Source organism: Hypanus sabinus, chromosome 19 (genome assembly GCF_030144855.1).
Source record: "Hypanus sabinus isolate sHypSab1 chromosome 19, sHypSab1.hap1, whole genome shotgun sequence".
NCBI classification, from domain to species: Eukaryota; Metazoa; Chordata; class Chondrichthyes; order Myliobatiformes; family Dasyatidae; genus Hypanus; species Hypanus sabinus.
The window spans coordinates 31,621,108-31,642,893 of record NC_082724.1 but is presented as its reverse complement, the minus strand read 5'-3'; the positions used below and the strand labels follow the sequence as shown (position 1 = coordinate 31,642,893).

At 38.4% G+C, this 21,786-nt stretch overlaps 1 protein-coding gene across 11 annotated transcripts in view; it reads right to left on the bottom strand.

Annotated features, from left to right (window-relative positions):
* The window catches only part of slc25a26 (solute carrier family 25 member 26), a 252,743-nt gene that overhangs the window by 56,737 nt on the left and 174,220 nt on the right, over positions 1–21,786 (bottom strand). For all 11 annotated transcript variants that reach the window (XR_009506807.1, XR_009506804.1, XR_009506805.1 and 8 more), the window contains one exon: positions 2,759–2,803. Coding sequence is in view for 5 of the 11 variants with exons in the window: in XM_059944284.1 (XP_059800267.1) it covers positions 2,759–2,803 (45 nt within the window). In the remaining 6 variants the exon portion in view is untranslated. The remainder of the gene's footprint in view (positions 1–2,758; positions 2,804–21,786) is intronic.

Sequence of the window (21,786 nt, the reverse complement as noted above, 5' to 3'; positions counted from 1 at the left end):
TGAAAGACAGTGAATGTCATAGCACTGTTTAAAAAATGCTGTAGGCAAAAAACAGGTCAGTTATAGGCCTGCTTCATGTCTGTAGTTGGGAAAATGCTTACTGTCATTAAGGAAAAAACAGAAAGACATCAGGATAAAGGCGGTTCAATCAGGCAGACACAACATAGATTAATTAAGGACAAATCCGGGTTGACAAACTTACAGGAGTTCCTCGAGGTTACAATGAGCGCTCTCATTAGAGAGAAACTGCTGGATGTCATACACTTGGATTTCCAGTAGATGCTCAATAAAATGCCAAATATAATACTTATCCATAAAGATAAGGATAGATGGGATTGGGGATAATGTATTATCATTGTTAGAGAATTGGTTAACTAATAAAAAAAAGAGTTGGGTTAAATGGGTGTGTCACTGGTTGGCAGTGGTGACTGGAGTACTGCAGTGGTTGGAGCAGGGTCCACAACTGTTCACAATATTGATGATTTAGAAGAAGGGAATGTGCTAGTGCACCTACATTCACTAATGATACTAAATTGAGTGGAAAAGCAAATTATGCAGAGAATGCAGATTGTCTTCAAAGAGATATAGGCTGGTAAAGCGAGTGGACAAGGCGCTGCCAGATGTTGGTAAATGTGATGTTTTCCACTTTGGATGGAAAAATAAATGACCAGATGTTTATTTAAATAGTGAAAGATTGCAGCACACTGTTCTGTAGGTTAACTTGGGAGTGCTTGTGTATGAATCATGGAAATTTGGTTTGCAAGTGCAACAGTTTATATAAAAAGCAAATGAGATGCTGGACTTCAATGCTAGAAGGATTGAATTTAAGAGCAGGGAGATTATGCTGCAATTGTAGAGTCTACTGGCGAGGCTGCACCTGGCAGTTCTGCTCTCCGTACTTGAGGGCAGATAATCTGGCTTTGGTTGATTTCAAAGCCTATGAAGAGAGATTGAGTCACTTGGGACTATATTCACCAGAGTTCGGAAGAATGAGAGGGAATCTCCAAAGTTCAACTTCAAAGTTAAATATAAATTTGTTATTAAAGTATATATATGTCACCATATACAAACTTGCGATTCATTTCCTTATGGGCACACTCAGTAAATCCATAATAGAATAGACCATAATAAAATTAATGAAAGACCGCACCAACTTGGACATTAAACTAGTATGCAGAAGTCAACAAACTGTGCAAAAATGAATGAAAGAAATAATAAATAATAAATAAATAAATAGATAGATAGATCGATAGATAAATGAATAAATAAATAAATATTTACAATTTGAGACGAGGAGTCCTTGAAAGTGAATCCAAAGGTTGTGGGAACATTTCAATGATGGGGCAAGTGACGTTATCTCAAACTGATAACTGAGGGGTAATAACTGTTTCTGAACCTGGTGGTGTGAGTCCTGAGGCTCCTGTATCTTCTTCCTGGTGGTAGCTCAGCCTGGGTGGTGGGGGTTCCTGATGATGGATGCTGCTTCCCTACTACAACGCTTTGTATACTTGCGCTCAATCATGGGGAGGGTTTTACCCATTGATGGACTGGGCTTAATACTTATTCCCAAACCCCATGCACCTTACAGAAACATATACAATTATGAAAGGGATACGTAAGGCAGGAAAGTTGTTTCCATGGGTATGTGAGACTAGATCTAGGGAACATAGGCTCAAGATGCAAGGAAATAGATTTAGGACAGACAGGAGATGAAACTGCATTTTCCAGAGAGCAGTGAATCCACAGATTTCTCTGCCCAGGGAAGCAGTAACGGCTATCTCATTAGATACACAGAAATTATGACACTGTTGGATAAAATTTTGAATCACAATGGAACTAAGGGTTATGGGGATAAGATAAACAGATAAAGCTGAGCCCATAACCAGATAGGCCACGATCTTATTGAGTGGCGAAGCATGTACCACGGGCCAGATGGCTTGCTCTTGCTCTTATTTCTTATGTTCTTAAAATGACAGAAAATCACTTTAGTCATGGTGAGACTCACTATGACAGGCTCTGGTTGTGGTGAATGGTCTTAATGCTCTGATCAAGTGAGGTTCTTAAGAATGGGTGTCACATGGAATACTTGGGTAAATTTGCTGCATATTCATGTATTTTTAAAGGAAAATCATCTTCAGTTTTTAATATTTGCTTATAACATTCACAGTAATGGCAGCAAGGTCATATTTAATGTGCATTGCCACTTACCACAAGAGCAGGTGATGAGTACTAAAAAGAATCGGAACATGCTCACCATTAAGGGGAGGGGTATGATTGAGGTATATAAAATTATGAGGCAGAGTAGACTGCAGGAAATGTTTCTCCATTTCAGTGCTTCAAGTCTAGAGGAAACAGGCTGAAGTCTGGGCAGAGTGAATTACGTAGGATACGAGGGTGACCGTCAGCCAGACAATGGCAAATAACTGAAATGTACTGCCTGAGAGAGTGGTCGAAACTAGGCCACTGACAGCATTTAAGAAGTGTCTAAATGAGAGCTTAAGTTGTTTAAGCATAGTGGCTGTGGATCAAATGCTGGGAGATGGGATTAATGTGGAAGGAAGCTCACTGGTTTGTGTGGGCAAGTTGGACCAAATGGCCTGTTTCCATGCTATTCAATTCTAGGATAATATGAATTAAGTTCTACTCAAATTTCCGTTCCAGCTCAGTCCCAACTTGTCTATGCTTTTGGCAGCAACATTTTGCTTTTGTGTTACAGTGCCAAGGCATATTGATTCACAATACAAAAATGTTAACCAACCTTCAGAAACTCCCACAAGGGAAACTGAACCAGAGCAAAGGGAATCTGAAACAGGAAAACAAACAGATCAGAACAAATTCCTATAAAAGAGAGCTGCTAGTGACCACAATTTAAGGTTTTCATTTTAGAAATAAAGTCATGCACAAAATGTGTTAGCCAATCTCCTGCAACATTGGATACATGAACAAAGATCGTGAAATAGGATACAATAGCACAGTAGGTCTTGTTAGCAAAATTCAGAATACATTTTGCTACTATGATTGTGATTATTTCATATGTAATTTTTTTATTCTTCTGAACAATGAATTAGTCTTGGCTAATCATCCACTCAGAAAAAAGCTTGCTGCAATGCTTTTTAAAACACCTTAATGTTGAACGTCATTGATTATCTTTTCACCAGTAGGGTTATGGTGTTCAATGGAAATAAACACCATTTACAAAGTACACAGTATGACATAATATAACAAATAGCTTGCTATGCAATTAAAATACTAATTCAATTTTAGGGCCATGCTACCATTCATAAACCATGCAAGTGCTTATGTCATTACAATCCCTTGACTGAATTACTTGTAACTTGCTAGTTCTCACATGATACTTCATTCTGTCATACAATACACTGGTTTTGTGATTACTAAAATTTCCAATCACACCATGTAAATTATTTAAAAAGCTTTTAATATTATTGCGCCTATAGTGTACGCAGGAACAAGGAGACAACACCAATCTCCCATGGCTTAATAGCAAGCAACTAATCATAGAAGTTCTGTTATTGTTTTTTCAGAACACAACTGGGGAGCTTAAGACACAAGAGGAAAAGAAGAGAACTCTTTACAGCAGTTTCCCTTAAGCTAGTTAAAACTGTAGCCAACCTGCTGTCATGATTGATAGGAGAGGGGTTTCTACTTTGATATTCAAGCAAAAGTGTGCTTGACAAACAACTGCCACAACACATCTGTTATCAGTGTAGACAGGAAACGGGAGCAAGAAGAAATCAATATCATTCCTGTACGTCAAGCTGAAAAAATAAAATCCGAGTATGTTTGTCATCTTTGACAAAAGGCATTTTCTCCAACAGATATTTCGACGCCTTACAGAAAAAACGGTCAGCCTCAACATATTTTCTCAAATTCTTGAAATTCAAAGGTGCTTGGCATAAGCCATTTTACTGTTGGGTGCATCAAGGCAAGCGTATAAAAATCCAATTTGTGTAAAGCAAGGATATATTTCTGAAATCAAGTAGCCTGTGACCTTGAAACAGCTTGATTGTTGGTGGTAAATAGGTCATTTCTACTTAGTTCAGAAACCTGTCAACAGCAATGTTCTAGTTTGTTTTTGTCCTAAATTGGTACAAAAAATGTTGTATAACTGGCAGCTTGATTTGAATTGATTTCCTGCCTTGAAGCTTTTGACTCATGGAAACCAACAAAGATAAATGGAATATATTTCTTATTATTACAAAGTATTAAAGAAATTGGACGGAAAAATGGCATATCTAAAGGGCACCTTTGACAGAAGTGAGTGGAATGCAAAAACTGTTAAGGCAAGTAGTAATAAGTACTACTTATTAAGATGATGCAGTAAATATCCTGTGGGCCAAGCAGTATCTGTGAAGACAACTAGTATTTCACTGATCTGTCATCTTAAAAATTGAACAGTTTTCAGCTTTGCAATTGTCCATAAACGCAGAAGATAAACCCAGATTTTTCCACAAATAGGAGTGAGGTGGAACAAGGTGATTTATCAAGCAGCTTCAGAATTCCAATGTTAAGTGATGCTAATTAGGAACAACAAAACTAGGTCTCCCATGTCATAGAGTGACAGGGTCAGAGAATTCTATATCGCAGACGTTGATCCTTTGCAATGATATCCATGCTGTCCTTTTTAGAATTAGAACCAAGTTTATTATCACTGACTTGTATGTCTTGAAATTCCTTACTTTGAGCCAGCAGTAAAATACAAAGACATAAAATGATTATAAAATACAAAATAAATAGTGCAAAAAGGAATAATGAGGTAATTTTCATAGACAGTCCAGAAATCTGAAGCAAGTAGTTGGCAATGCAATTAAGATATTGATTCACTCTCAGGGGTATGCTACTATTCATGGACTATTCAAGCATTTGAATTACTTGTCCCTCACTACATGTTCTCATTTGATACTTCATTTAGTCATGCATAACACTGGTTGAGTGATTGCTGAAACTTCCAAACACACCATGTAAATAATGAAAAAGCTTTATTTGTTCAATACTATTGTTGTTCTAGTGTATACAACTTCCAGTAATTGCCCACCCCCACTTCAGCATTCTTCACCGTCTTTTCCCTCTCTCACCTTTTCTCCTTACCTGCCCATCGCCTCGCCCTGGTGCTCCTCCCCTCTTTTCTTTCTTCCATGGTCCTCTGTTCTCTCCTATTAGACTCCCCCTTCTCCAGCCCTGTATCTCTTTCACCAATCAACTTCCCAGCTCTTTACTTCACCCCTCCCCCTTCTGGTTTCACCTATCACCTTGTGTTTCTCTCTCCCCTCCCCACACCTTCTTACTCTGACTTCTCGTCTTTTTTTCTCCAGTCAGGCCGAAGGGTCTCAGCCTGAAACATTGACTATATTTTTTTCCATAGATGCTGCCTGGCCTGCTGAGATCCTCCAACATTTTGTATGTGTTGCTAATGCTTTAGATGTAACATTCACCCTATCAAGAATGTGTTATTTATTAGTTTAATTAAACATATTCCATTAATAAGCTTTAATATTCTCATCGTATTTTTAAAAAAGCAGCTTTTCTAAAATTCAATCTTAAAATCATTCTGTTTCACAAAGAGGTCACGTAAAATTGAATGGCATGAGGTAGAACTGTGTACCTTCAGCACAGCAACAGACCATTCATGCAACCAGGCTGGTATTTTGATTTTGAATATACTTGGTGCTGCTTGGCCATATTCCTCTGCTCATTATATCAGGATTGGTTCTCTGGCTTGATGATAGTGATAGAGTGCGCCATGAGGAGAAGGACTGGTTGAGATCTAATATTTCAATACTGGATTCCCAGTTTTGCTAATGATATCATCAAGGACGAATACATGTCTGAAAGCACCATGTTGGTTCATTCACTACCTGCCACAGGTACAGCTGGCAATTAAATCCTATAGAATACGGTCGCTGCTAGGGCCACTGAGCCAGTCTCAGTGAAGAACACTGACATAGTACATTCACAGTAAATTACAAGTGTGTGGAAAAAAAAGGATGAATTTGTGATAAATTTAACAGTGCTTACAATAATCTGAAATGTCCCAAGGTGCTTCAGAGGAATATCAAAGTTTCATAAGTCAAGAAAAAAAATTGTGAATGACGAAAGAATAAACAGAAAATGATGTACATATGCTGTAGAGCAGGTTCTGCCAGTGGAGAATGAAATAATGCTAATGTGGCAGCTTGATCAGTTCCAATGACATACCATCAAACTGAAATTTAACACTCCCCTCACTGTAGATGCTGCCTACTCTAAACATGGGTTAGCTTCAGTCTCCATAACAGGGGACAGGATGCAAGAGACTTATGAAACCAAATCTTGGAGGTCATCATCAGGAAAGGACTGAACACACTTTGTTATCAAACGTTTTTATGATTAGGATACATATAGCAAAGTTGCTTCCAGACACTATAACTAAGAATCATATATAAGATTGTTACTAATAGATTCAAAAGGGATTTAACCCATCTAGGGAGGAAGCAAATGAAGGAAATGTAACAGGGAAAGTTAGATAAATACAAAAGGATAAATGAAATATATGAATATATTGATGGAATTAAATGAAGAGGGTAAAAGAAAGGGAAGAAAATACCTTTCATGATTTGTTCAGTTTGCCTCTGTGCTGCCAAAATACTCTGTATAGAGTAGAAGTTTTGTACTCAGCCCACAGAGCGTCACCGTGGTTCACCGGTGCCATCTTGAAACTAATCAATAAGCTTCAAGACCTTGGCCTCAGTACATCTTTGTGCAATTGGAGTCTCGATTTTCTGAAATGCAGACCCTCGTCAGTTTGAACTGGCAACATCATCTCATCCATAATCAGCATCAGCACAGGAGCACCACAAAGCTGTGTGCTTAAGCACAGATCCAATGCCATTTTTCAGTTTGCTAATGACACCATTGTCATCGACCGAATCAAAGTTGGTGACGAATCAGAATGAGGATAAGAATCAGGTTTAATATCACCTGCATGTGTCGTGAAATTTGTTAATTTAGCGGCAGCAGTACAATATGTGATAATGTAGGAAAAAAAAAGTAAATCAATTATAGTCAGTATCTATATGCATACTTAATAGTTAAATTAAAAATAGTTTAAAAACAGAAATAATAAAAGTGAGGTAGAGTTCATGGGTCCATTTAGTAATTAGATGGCAGAGCAGAAGAAGCTGTTCCCGAATCGCTGCATGTGTGCCTTCAGCCTGCTGTACCCCACTCCTGACAGCAACAATGAGAAGAGGGCATGTCCTGGGTGATGGGGTCCTTAACGATAGATGCCACCTTTCTGAGACATCACTCCTCGAAGATGTCTTGGATACTATGGAGGCTAGTACCCAAGATGCAGTTGACTAATTTTACAACTTTTAGTATCTTCTTTCGATCTTGTGCAGAAGCCCTCTGACTCCCCCCATACCAGACAGTGACATAGCCTGTCAGAATGCTCTCCATGACACATCTGTACAAGATTTCGAGTGTTTTAGGTGACAAAACAAATCTCCTCAAACTCCTAATGAAGTATAGCTGCTGTATTGCCTTCTTTAAAGCTGCAGGTTAGGACCACGTTAGATCCTCAGAGATCTTGACACCCAGGAATTTGAAACTGCTCACTCTCTCCACTTCTGATCCCTCTAGAAGGATTAGTTCATGATCCCTCATCCTACCCTTTCTGAAGTCTACAATAAGCTCTTTGGTCTTACTGACATTGAATGCAAGTTTGTTGTTGCGACATCACTCAACTAGTTGGCATATCTCACTCACGCACACCCTCTCATCTTCATCTGAGATTCCACCAACAACGTTTGTATCATCAGCAAATTTATAGGTGGTATTTGAGCTATGCCGAGGCACACACTCATGGGTATAGAGAGAGTACAGCAATGGGCTAAGTACACATCCCTGAGGTGTGCCAGTGTTGATCGTCAGCGAGGAGGAGCTATTAATACAAATTTGCACAGATTGTGGTCTTCCAGTTAGGAAGCTGAGGATCCAATTTCAGAGAAAAGTAAAGAGAACCAGGTTACGTAGTTTATCGATCAGACTGCAGGAATGATACTGTTAATCTCTGAGTTATAGTCAATGAACAGCATGCTGTTATAGGTGTCCAGGTGATCTAAGGCCGTGTGAAGAGCCATTGAGATTGCAGTGGGTCCTGGGCCTTGCTGAGGCAGGTGTTGATTCTGGCCATGACCAACTCCTCAAATCGACATATAAGGAGAAGACTGAAAATCTGGCTGAGTGATGCCACAATAACAACCTCTTATTCAATGTCAGCAAGACCAAGGAAGTGATTACTGATTTCAGGAGGAGGAAACCAGAAGTCAATGAGCCAGTTCTTGTCAGTGGATCAAAGGAGAAGGGGGGGGGGGGTAACACCTTTAAATTCCTCCATGTTATTATTTCAGAGGACCTGTCCTAGTAAGTAAGTGCAATTACGAAGAAAAGTACAGCAGTACCTCTACTTCCTTAGAAGTGTGTGAAGATTCAACATGACATCTAATACTTTGACAAACTTCTATGGATGTTTGGTGTTGAGTTTATTAACTGATTGCATTGCAGCCTGGCATGGAAACACCAATCCCTTGAATGGAAAATCCTCCAAAAAGCAGTGGATACAGCTGAGTCCATCAAAGGTAAAATCTTCTCCTCTATTCAGCACATCTAAACAGCATGTTGTTGCAGGAAAGCATCAGAGACCCCCAACACCTAGGTCATGCTCTCTTCACTTTGCTGCCATCACAAATGTGGTATAGGACCCTCGGGACTCACACCAGTAGGTTCAGGAACAGTTATTACCCCTCAACCGTCAGGCTCTTGAACCAAAGGGGATAACTTTGCTCAATTTCACTTGTTCCACCATTGACTGTCCCAACAACCTCTGGACTCACTTTCAAGGACTCTTTACTTCAGGTTCTCAATATTTTGAATTTGTGCAGTTTGTTGTCTTTTCCACATAGGTTGTTTGTCTGTCCTGTTGGATGTGGTCTTTCATTGATTTTAGTATGGTTCTTGGATTTACTGAATAGACCAACACAAAAATGAATCTTAGGGTTGTATATTGTGACATATTTGTACTTTGAACATGGCAACAGCAGGCCAGTGGGATTACCTGAGTCAGATTAAGAGAGAAGCTGCAGCTATGGACAAAGGAAAGAGGCATGATAAAGACAGTGAGCTGGAATTTAAAAAAATCACTTGTTTGTGCTACAATACTATAACAGAAAGATTGATTTTCAAAATCTTTTAATTTCCTTTTCCAAAAATGGCATCAAATATTCAATGCAAATCATATCACTGTGTACCACAAAGGGATGGCTCAAATACATATCCAGGGCATTTTGTCCCTGCTCCATGAAGAAAATCTAATACCACACCGGAACTTGTTTAAGAACTCATAGTCAAAAGGAATTTGAAGGATCCCTTTTACAGTGATATGTACAAAAAAACTGAACTAGCAGATTAAATTTTACAAAAAATTGGAAGCTCTGTTATCTATTAAGATAACATTGCAGTATCACACTAAGTCAGTAAATACCTTGATCAACATACTTAGTCCGATTAGACATCTAGGTTCTTGAGGTAATCCTCTGTGGTTACAATGCACCTGGTTCTATTTTGACAGAACTACTTTTACAGTCATACAAGAAACAAGGATCTTTTACATTTTTGTTCTAAAGCCACTAAATAAATGACTGCCCTAACTGCTGCTGATGAATTATAAAGCAGCGCAAATCAGAGCAGTCGTCTGTATTTGAGCTTGCTAGTGTAAATTTAATGCTACCTGTATGATTTCAACAGTATGGTTCAAAAGTAGATTGACTGCTTGTGCATACAAACTTAGGTTTTCATTCTTCACGCCAGACGCAGCTGTGCAAAGAAAGAATCACGTGGATCTGCTCATCTGATGTCTTTAATTATGAGAACAAAATAGCTCCCACCAGACACCATTTTCTTTATCTATCAAAAGGAAAAGCAGATTTCTTTTATAGAGTACAAACCACTGGGATTACTGCTCTCAAGCTGGTACTCAGAAGCGCACAAAAATTTTGCAGAGTCAATCATCAAGCAATTCTTTTCTATGCAGCTTCTGGTTTAGATCAAATATTTAAGGTCTGGGAAATATTGGCACAGATCTTTATCTTAGCACCATGTGGCTCTATGTTTGGCTACAGCTGGTATGGTACGAATATCTAAACCTTATAATGACGTGAAGAAAATCTGTGTATACTTAGAGCATTTCTGTCAAATTCCACAATTTCTCGGGGGAATCTAACTTTCTTATTTTTTTAAAATACACACTTCTGAAGTAACTTTGACATTCTTAAAATAAGAAAATGTAAACTATGTTACATGAAACAAGTTAATTTTGAAATAATCTAAGGAAAATTAGCATTACAATCAGATCATTAGAAGTATTCATAGAAAAACCAGCACATCAGTGAACCTTTAACACTTCAATGGGTACAAAAGTGTGAATACATTAATTCAGAGGTAGCTTTCTGAAATGAGCAACAGTTCCCCCTTCCAGCATTAAACTGGATAATGGCAAATGCATCATTAACATCTGCTACATCAAAGATTGGTCAAAGCCTTAGGTATGTAGAAAAAAGTTATTGCACATTTAGTAGTTTATTTTCAACTAACGTTCCAGATTTATATTCTTGACAGTAAAGAATGTCATTACAGTCCCGCATGGGATGTTAGTTAGGAAGATTCAGTGTCTAGGTATACATGGTAAATTGAATTATACATTGGCTCAATGGGAAAAGCCAGAGAGTGATAGTGGAGGATCCTGAGTAGAGGTCTGTGAATAGTGGTGTGCCACAGGGATCAGTGCTGGGTCCATTGTTATTTGGCATCTATATCAATGATCTGGATGATAATGTGATATATTGGATCAGCAAATTTGCTGATGACACAAAGATTGGAGGTGTAGTGGACAGTGAGGAAGGTTTTCAAAGTTTGCAGAGGGATTTGGACCAGCTGGAAAAATGGGCTGACAAATGGCAGATGGAGTTTAATACAGACAAGTGTGAGGTATTGCACTTTGGAAGCACAGACCAAGGTAGAACATACAAGGTAAATGGAAGGACACTGAGGAGTGCAGTAAAACAGAGGGATCTGGGAGTACAGATACATAATTCCCTAAAAGTGGTGTCACAGGTAGATAGGGTCGTAAAGAGAGCTTTTGGTACGTTGGCCTTTATAAATCAAAATACTGAGTATAAGAGTTGGTATGCTATGGTGAGGTTGTATAAGACATTGGTGAGGCTGAATTTGGAGTATTGTGTGCAATTTTGGTCAGCTAATTACAGGAAGGATATTAATAAGGTTGAAAGAGTGCAGAGAAGGTTTACAAGGATGTTGCTGGGACTTGAGAAACTGAGTGACAAAGAAAGGTTAAATAGGTTAGGACAGGGGTCGGCAACGTTTACCACTAAAAGAGCCAATATGGACCCATTTCCCACAGAAAAGAAAACACTGGGAGCCACAAAATGAAATAACACTGCATACAACGGGTTTTTTTTGCCTTTATGCTATGTATAAACAAACTATAATGTGTTGCATTTTTGAAATTGATGAACTCCTGCAGAGAAAACGAAATTACATTTCTGCATGCAACAAAAACATTTTGAACTCCGAAAAAAAGACGTTGGGTTGAAGGTTACTACATAGGTAGCCTACCTTGGATCGAAGAATTAAAAGAAAGCGCGCACTGGCGGGTGTCAGGCATTGGCAGTTGTGATGTATATTAATAGCGATAAAAAACACGTTGTAGCGGTGTAGCGCTACACGCAGCGCTAAAATAAAGACTGCAGTCAAAGGTAACTTTATTCGAACTAAACAGCCTTGCTTTAAAGCCTCCCTCAACCCGTCCCCATGGGCGCGGATGCTCCAAAAGACACGTACTCACAAACCCCCGTAGGCTATCTCCCTTAGTCGGAACGGTGGCTAATTGTTCGGATGTGCCAGGAAACGGTGTCTCCGCAAAGTACAAGATCACCATAATCTTCAAATTTCGAATTACATTTCAAAAGCTAACAAACCACGGGGAGCCGCATCACAGAGATCAAAGAGCCGCATGTGGCTCTGGAGCCGCAGGTTGCCGACCTCTGGGTTAGGACTTTATTCCCTGGAGCATAGAAGAACGAGGGGAGACTTGACAGAGGTATATAAAATTATGAAGGGTATAGATAGAGTGAATGCAAGCAGGCTTTTTCCACTGAGGCTAGGGGAGAAGAAAACCAGAGGACATGGGTTGAGGGTGAAGGGGGAAAAGTTTAAAGGGAACATTAGGGGGAGCTTCTTCACACAGACAGTAGTGGGAGTATGGAATGAACTGCCAGTTGAAGTGGTGAATGCAGGCTCACTTTTAACATTTAAGAAAAACTTGGACAGGTACATGGATAAAAGGGGTTTGGAGGGATATGGTCTAGGTGCAGGTCAGTGGGACTAGGCAGAAAAATGGTTTGGCACAGCCAAGAAGGGCCACTGTTTCTGTGCTGTAATGTTCTATGGTTCTACATTGTATGCTGTCTCTTCTTAAGAAAATAGATCAAAAAACAAGTTTTCACCACTGATCAATTTCTGAGCATCCAAACTTCAGTCACTGTATCCTTCATGGTCTTCCGTACCATATCGTAATGAAGTACTAACTGAAGTCTATGTGCTGAATGAGCAAGTCCCTATATATTACAGCCATTACATGAACCATTGAAAATAAATTAACTTCTTACCCTCTAACTTAACTATTAACATGAGAAATACAAGCACCCTAATGCAATTGCATAATTCATGAGCTAGCATAGATTTTATTTGAGAAATAATGGTGAGGTTACAAGAGTCACCAATATTTGTGTGGAAATTAATATGACAACTTCTGGTGAATGTAGTGGTAAAGGTAAACACGAATTTCTGGAAACTGCTATTCCTATATTCTTCTTTTAGCTGAACTACCACAAATTAAATGAATGGATTGAGGTTCCTGTAGTTACCATGGAAATAGCAACAAATCCACCATAAAATATATGTGATTCTAGATTAACAACACTGGAACCTCGTTGATATAATCTAACAATAAAGCCCAATTACCTTCACTGAAAATCTGAATTTACAACTGTTTTTACTAATTTCTTTAATTATCGTTAGAGATTAAAATATTTTCTTAATGTTTTACCTTGCAGTTTGTTTTATTTCTCCATCCTTTATCTTGTTTCTATTTTCTGTTTCAATTTCGGCATTCAATCCAAACTAATTTTTCTAATTGATCTTTCATAGTTCAAACCCTGCATTCCTTATCAACAACCCTGCCTAGTGGCCTTTTCCTGTTCACAGATCTCCTGGTGGCCAATAGAGAGCATTTGTATGAGGTTGGGATGACAGCAAGTTTCCATGGAAAAACCTAATGAGTGTCTACAGCCAAGTACAAGTGTATCAAAGCATCATTCCATTCTAGATCAAAGGAAAATCCAGCCCGTTGTAGCTTTATGCCTTATAAATCCATTACGATTGTATGTCTGTAACTGCAAAACAGCATATGATAAACTGCCAGAGGTAAACTAAAGCCTGCAGGATGAATGATTAAAAGGCACCAAAGGAAATAGAATAGGCTCAGGAACAAGAATGAGGGGGCAGTGGAGAAGGGCTAGAAGGTGCTTTGTGGTGGTATGCCCTAGGGATCAGTGACATCAATCTTGATATATATATTGATATGTGTATATAAGAATATGAATATATACATGCAGACACATACACATTATATAAAAATATAAATATCTTCTATAAGATATGTGATCTTGACATACAATGATTTGGACAGGCTGAGAAAACGTTTCCATTGATGGAAAAACCATGAACAAGTAGATATATATTTGAGGACATTTTAAAAGAACCAATGCAACAAAACAATTTTTCTTCATAAAGCAATAGTTATGATCTAAACTTACTGCTAAAAAGGTGATTAAAAAAGAATTAGATATAATATAGAAGAAAATAATGTGGAAGATTACAACCGTCAAAGAGAGATGAAAAAGGAGGAGAAGCACCAGAAGGAGGTGATAGCAGGTGCAGAGAAGACAAGGGATAAGAGGGAAGCCAGAATGGGGAATGAAAAAGGAGAGAAGAGGAACAGGGGAACGGGGAGAAATTACCATAAGTTCAAGAAATCGATGCTCATGCTGTCAGGTTGGAGGCTACCCTGATGGAAATCTGAGGTGTTACTCCTTCAGTCTGAAAGTGGCCTCATCATGGCAGTATAAAAGGTCTTGTCAGAATGGGAATGGAGTTGTCACCAGGAAATCCTACTTGTTGTGGATGGAGTGAAGGTGCTCGACAAAGCAGTGCCCAAATCTATGTTGGGTCTCAGTAATGTAGAGGAGGCCTGACCAGGAGCACCAAATACAGTAGATGATCCCAACTGACTCGCAGGTAAAGTGTTATCTCACCTGGAAGGACTACCTGGGGCTTTGAACAGAGGAGAGGGTGGAGATGAGTGAACAGGTGGAGCACTTCTTCTGCTTGCAGAGGCATGTTCCAGGAGTGAAGGAAGTGGGGAAGGACAAATGGACAAAAGAATCACGGGCAGCAGGATCCCTGCGGAAACCAGAATGAGGGGGTGAGGTAGGGTCCCGTAGAAGATGGCGGATGTTGTGGAGAATGATGCACTGGATGAAGATGCCCACCAGTGGTATGTGAGGACAAGAACTCTATTTCTATTAAGGCGCAAGAAAGATAGGGTAAGGCTGAATACTTGGGAAATGGAGGAGATGTGGATAAAGACAGCAGCAATGGTAAAGGAAGAGAAACTGTGTTCTCTGTGTGGCGCAGGGGATAAAGGTAAGACCTTTGCTAAGGACAGATCGGTCCTTGCTGAGCAAATTATAATACTCTACGTTTAAGTCCTTAAAATCAACTCATTGTTTCAAAAGCCATAGATTTTTATATGCATTGATAATCTACATGAACATTTTCAAAAAGCTGAACACAACTTAAAAATACAGATGCCTCTCGGTTCAAATTTATACCCTAACTAGGCTAAAAGCAAAGACGCGTAGAGACAAGAAATTGTTTCAGCAGAATATAAATTGAGCTTAAAGCTGAATTTCCACAAATGGTTATCTGAGGTACACTTTCATAGAAATATAGAAAATAGGTGCAGGAGTTCAGCTGCACAAATCCGGAACTGTTACATAGAATTGCCATACAACTTAATAAACCTGCTGAAAATAAATGAATAGATACACAGATAAATTAATTAATCTGTGAAGTTCATTATCAGAGGGACAGAACTAAAAAAAAACAGAAGAATATTAAGATTATATTATTGCTTCGCGCAAACATACTTGAAGTACCATGACTACTTCTGATGCTTATATAATCTCAAAGTAAAAGGAATCACAGGATTCAAAAAGGACACACCCGATCCCTGCTGATCCTGATCCTGATCCCAACATCTGGTCAAGATGGCGCTAGTGAACAATTCCTCGCGTGACATCTTCCAGAGTCAACTATTTCACTTTTTTATGTCTTCTACTTATTCTTTTTATCTTTGAACCTTTGAAACCAAGGGCTTGTAGCGGTGTGGCTGCACGCAGCGCTGCAATAAACGACACGGAGTCGATGAGCTGCATTTGCAAAAGAGATTTATTCAAACTTCGCGGCCTCACTTTAAAGTCTTCCTGATCCTGCCCTCCCCGGGCGGGAATGCTGTAGGGGGCGTGTACTCACAGTCCCGTCCCGCGCGCGGGCTTTTCCCTTTGCTGGGGAAGCAAGCTTGGTGCCCTGTTTGGGATTGGCCTCTATGTCGGCGCGCGCCACTTTGTGAGCCGGTTCGAGTGCGCTGGGAAGGGGGTCGCCACAGGCTAATATTTATTGGGAAAAGTCTGTATTTTATTCTATATAAGGGAAGATTAAGGTCTTCCCAATCATTAGAGTCTGATAGGACAAACACAGACGAGGTCATTCCACTTGTGTGGGAGTCCATATTCAAGACCACGAACAAAAGATGAATAAGTTCAATTGGGAATTAAAGGGAAACTTTTTTCTCTTGAGTAAAACAACATGCTGTAAGTAACAACACCATGCTGGAGTAGCATAGTTATGTTAACGAAAAAATACTGAAATGAGATACATGTAATAGAAATTAAGCCAATGGAGTTAACTGAGAGGTGGTAAAAGCTTATGTGATCAGAAACATACATAAACCAGCTCTGAAACAAGCCTTGCTTCTGGACAGTACTTTTTAAGCATTTAGTAGAAGTATAATTCAGGCCAAGATGACAATCAAGTAGCAGTTTTGATTTTCTTTTCCCAGGGTACACCAAATGAATGCAAGTAAAAGGGCTAGCAACTGCTGAAAGGCTATTTCCTGAAATTGTGTCTGAAGTGGATTAGCTCCATAAACAAGTTGTTATTAACTTTGATATGGAGTTTCAGGGATGCTCCTGTTACTCCTCTCACCCAGGTCCTCCACCCACTTTGGTATGTGGCTGTCATTGCGAGCAAAACCATCTGGAAATTATAAGGAAACTTTCCAATTTCAGGCTCACTTTAGGTTTCACTGTGAACCTTCTGATCTCACAACGTTATGCCCGAGTCCAAAAACAGGTCAGACTAATTTCCACTCCTAATCTTTAAAAAACAAAAACTCTGATTTTTTTTTTAAATAGGAGAAACAGAAAAACATTTGGATTCCAGTGCTGTTAATCTAGGGAGAAGCTGAATTTGCTCTTCAAGTACACAAACCACACTGATAATTTAAGGGAAAGTAATGATGCGTTTCAAATGATGCAAATATTGAAAAAATTGTAGCAGAATTGAGTCACCTGTTGTATCTTATATTATGCTATCTTTAATTAAAAGTTTTTATATTAAGATAAAGCTTTAAAAGGCAAAAGAAAACAATCACTCATCACTGTGAACAATTTGAGAAAACCTACCAAGAATCTGTATTCTGTAATGCACAGACATTATACTGCAGGAAGCAACTTGGATAACACGAGGTGAAGCAATATTAAGCTGTATTCAAGAATCATCATATAAAACAATCAAGCTCATAAGACCATAAAATATAGGAGCAGAAATAAGCCATTTGGCCCATCAAGTATGTTGTACCATTTTACCATGGTTGATCCAATTTTCCTCTCAGGCCCAATCTCCCCATATCCCATCATGCCCTGACCAATTACGAATCCATCAACCTTTGCCTTACGTACACATAAAGACGGCCTCCACAGCTGCCTGTGGTAAAGAATTCCACAGTTTCTCCACTCTCTGCCTAAAGAAATTTGTCCTCATCTCCGTTCTAAAAGGACGCCCCTCTATTCTGAGGCTGTGTCCTCTAGTCTTTGACTCTCCCACCATAAAACATCCTCTCCACATCCACTCTATCAAGGCCTTTCACCATTCCATAAGTTTAAATGAGGTCACCCCTCATTCTTCTGAATTCTAGTAAATACAGGCCATCAAACGCTCTTCATATGCCAAGCTATTGGATCCTGGACTTATTTTCATGAATCTCCATTGAACGCTCTCCTGTTTCTGCATGATCTCCTTTCTAAGATAAGGGGCCCAAACCTACTCACAATATTCCAAGTGAGGTCTCACCAGTGCTTTATAAAGTTTCAACCTTTATATTCTAGTCCTCTTGAAGCAAATGCTAACATCACATTTACCTTCAAGACAATCATAAGCTGATACGTTCAACCACTGTGCAATTATATTGCACATTTTAACATAAATAAAATCTCTATCCACCTTGGTAAGGATGGACAAGTCAGCTGTGAGGTAAACTGAAAGTGCTAATAAAGTAACTTTGGAGTAGCTTTAGAGAAGAATAAACCCAAAGAAAGAGATTTTATTGTATCTCAGCTTCATTATCTAATATAGGAATAGGCCATTTAACCTCTTAATATCTTCCACTCTTTATCACTTCCACCGTGCTAACAAAATGTCACCATTTTCATGTTTAAAAATTTAGCAATCTCAGTCATGATATTTTCATTGTAAATAGTTCTAACAGCTTTTGGCGATCAAGCTCCAACTGGCAATAAGTTTCATCCCTATTTTAGGCTCAACGTTTTAACAAATATTCTTTAAGTAATATTCTAATTTTTTTAAAAAACATACACATTTGCTCTATTTTTTAAAGTGTGGGGTCACAAAAAATTGCATTAATTCATGGCTGATAGATAGTATTTTGTAAATCCAAGACATGGAGATGGTGAATATCAGAGACCTTACTCCTTCAATAACTTGAATGAAACAATATAGCCTTTACTCTTATCATGCCACTGAGCTTCCAATAACAGATCCACATGGGAATCACAGTTCTTCTCCCATTGGTTAGTTTCATAAGACTCTATCACATTACTGGATCAGTTAATCTAGTTTGAAGTACTTGGAAAGACCAGTAACCAAACAAAAGAACAAATACCAATTGTGCAGTTCAAACTGTATCCCTCCAAATTCATATTGCATTGATACAACACAATAAATTTCAAGTTTAAAATGCTTTCATACATCAAAATAGCCAGAAATAAATCCATTACAAGATTTTTTCCACAATTGGATTTTCATTATCACAGGTAAATTAACATTTTAATGTATTTCCAATCTATTTGGCCCAGCACCATTTTTGATACAGGCCTGATTTATTACAGCTGTCTTCGTAGTAAAATATAATGGTGGACAAAAGAAAAGCAGCAGGCCACAGTATTATATTCATGACTCCATATATTTGCTCTAGGAATAGAAAACATAGAACAGTATAACACAGGCACAGGACCTTCAGACCACAATGTTTTGGGTAACCAATTAAAGTGGCAATCAAATGACTAACTAAACTAATCTCTTCTGCCTACAGAATGTTCAAATCATTCCGTTTTCCTCACATTCATGTGCTTATCTAAACAAGTCCCTAATGTTTCTGCCTCTACCACTACCCCAGGCAGCGCATTTCAGGCACCCACCACCCTGTATAAAAAAACATGCCCCTCACATCCTTGAAATTACCCCAGCTCACTTTAAAATGCATGCCCTCTGATATTAGACATTTAACTCTTGGAAAAAAGATATAGTCTGTCTACTCTATTTCTGCCTCTCAAAATCTTATAACCCTCTATCATATCTTCTTCCAGCCTCTGGCACTCCTGAGAAAACCATCCAAGTTTGTCCAGCCTCTTGTTATAGCACGTGTCCCCCAATCCAGCTACATCCTGGCAAACCTCTTCTGTACCCTCTCCAAAGACTTGATATCCTTCCTTTTATGAGTCCAGAATTGAATACAATAATTTAGGCCTAACTAGAGATTAATAAAACAGCAACACAACTTCTTGACTTTTGAACTAATAAAGGTTCAAAAGTCATATGCCATATGCCTTCTAACTATCCTTTCAACCTGTATAGGCACCTTCAGGGAGATATGAACTTGGACCCTAAGATCCCACTGCTCATGAACACTGTTAAAGATCTTAACAGAGTACTGACTCTTTATATTTGACCTACCAAGGTGGAACACTTCAAATCTGGCCACATACTTATGAAATTGACCTAGATCCCTTTGTATTTTTTGTCAGTCTTTAATGCTAAGCACATCACCACCAATCTTTTTATCATCAACAAACCCATCTACATTTTCATCCAGGTCATTTATATACGTTACAAACAGCAGAGGTCCCAATATAAATCCCTGCAGAACACCACTAATCACAGACCCAATCAAAGTCCTTTTTGTCTACTACCATTTGAATTGATACAGGCAATTCACCATGGACCTCATACATCATCATCTTCTGGATGCACCTCCCATGAGGGACCTTGTCAAACGCCTTACCAAAATCTATGTAGACAACATCCACAGCTCTACCTTCATCAATCATTTACATTACCTCATCCAAAAACTCAATCAAGTTAGTAAGACATGACTTGTCCTGCACAAAGCTATGCCGGGTCTCCCTGAACAGGCCACAGTTTTCCAAATGCTTATAAATCCTATCCAGTGTCTCTCCAGTAATTTCCCTACCATTGATGTGAGTCTCATCAGTCTATAGTTTTCAGGATTATCCCTTGTTCACTTCTTGAATAGTGGAACAATTATTTTCTGCTATACAAAGATAGCAAAGAAGTAGTCCTCTGATAAAAGGAAACTTCATTTATGTTGGTTACTTAATGCTCATTCCATGATGTTAAGAAAAACAAGGAACTTTTTGCACATATAGGATATCAAATGGTTTAAGGTCTTAATCATCACTAAGAAACTAAAGCTAAATGAATGCAACTTTCGTCTCCTTTCAACTTCTGTGATATATTTAGATCAATAAAATTAGTGGACTTTACTGACTAATCCTCCTGATGCAAGGTGAGTAGCAATTATTAAACAAATTATACAACAGCACTGCTACAAATACCACACTAGTGTCAGCCTACATATATAACCTCACCTTTCGACTGGATCTCAAACATACTCTCTTCTGAATCAGACATACCAGCCTTCTGATGAATCCCAATTGGTTGTTGAAAATTAACAAAAAGAAACACAAATGCTGAAAATATGAAGTAAGACCATAAAGTGTTGGAAATATTCAAAAGGTCAGGCAACATTCTAGAAAGAAAAACAGAATGCTTCAGACCAGTGATTCTTCATCACTTGAATGTTGGTGTGCTACACCACAAATGGCTGTCTGCAGAAGCTGAGCTGCCTATCAGTACAATACATCGAATAATTTTAACAAAATCTCTATTATATACAGTACCTAAACTTTATAAGTTTATAAGTGAAAGTAGACTTTTATTCATTTATAATGCTTATAATAGAAGATTCAAGTCATTGATTTAACCTTAAATCCTTAGATAAAATCTTTTATTAAACTTAAGTTGAAGCTTGCATTTGGCAGACAGTTGCAGAAGAAACTTTATATAATTATGTCTCCAAGGCCAAGATTATATCTTACTGCTGTGTATAAATGCCTACTTTCTCTAGGGTACACCATCAATCAGATGAACTTTAGTGTACAATGAAGTAGTAACTTTGGGCAGTAGTTTTATTTTGCAAAATAAATTTTGATTAGCTGGAATGGCACAAATTAATTTACATTTTAAAACTAATACATAAGCAGCTTCCAGTTCTTGCAGATTTAATTAATTAGCTCAAAATCTGCAGCAACTTACAGAAAATGTAGCCAAAATGATTCCACTTTAAAATTATAACTCAACACTGGGAATGGATTCACCAAATAATTCCACCTGTCAGTTGTAAATTTTCTTGCCCCCACCCTGCAAACCAGGGTTGTATTTACAGAAACTGCAGTAACTTGTTACTGTGTATGTCAAAACAGCATCACAGCACTCTATTACACTGCTCCAAAACTGGCAAGGGGACAAAATGGATATTAGTGAAAGGCAATTATATTTCACACAAATTAGGATAAGCAATTGGTACTTGGCCCAATATTGTGGCTCCTTTCCAGGACAGTAATCCTTACCATGAGAAGTAATTCTTGAGAAATATTAAATTATCTACACATTGTGCTTTGGTTGTTAAACTTTTGAATGCCCGAAGAGGAAGAAAAAAATGGAAAGTAACAACAGCATGCTCCAGACTTGTCACCAAAGAATAAAGATGAAACAAGCTGAAGCCTCTCATAATGTTATATAACTGCTATGCAATTTGGTGGGAATTAATAGTTTCTCTTAATGAGAAAACAACTATTAGCAATTATCCTGCCAAAATAACATGCCAGTGTTTAGCTATTTGCTCACATCTGTTTGAATTATGCCTTCCTCTGG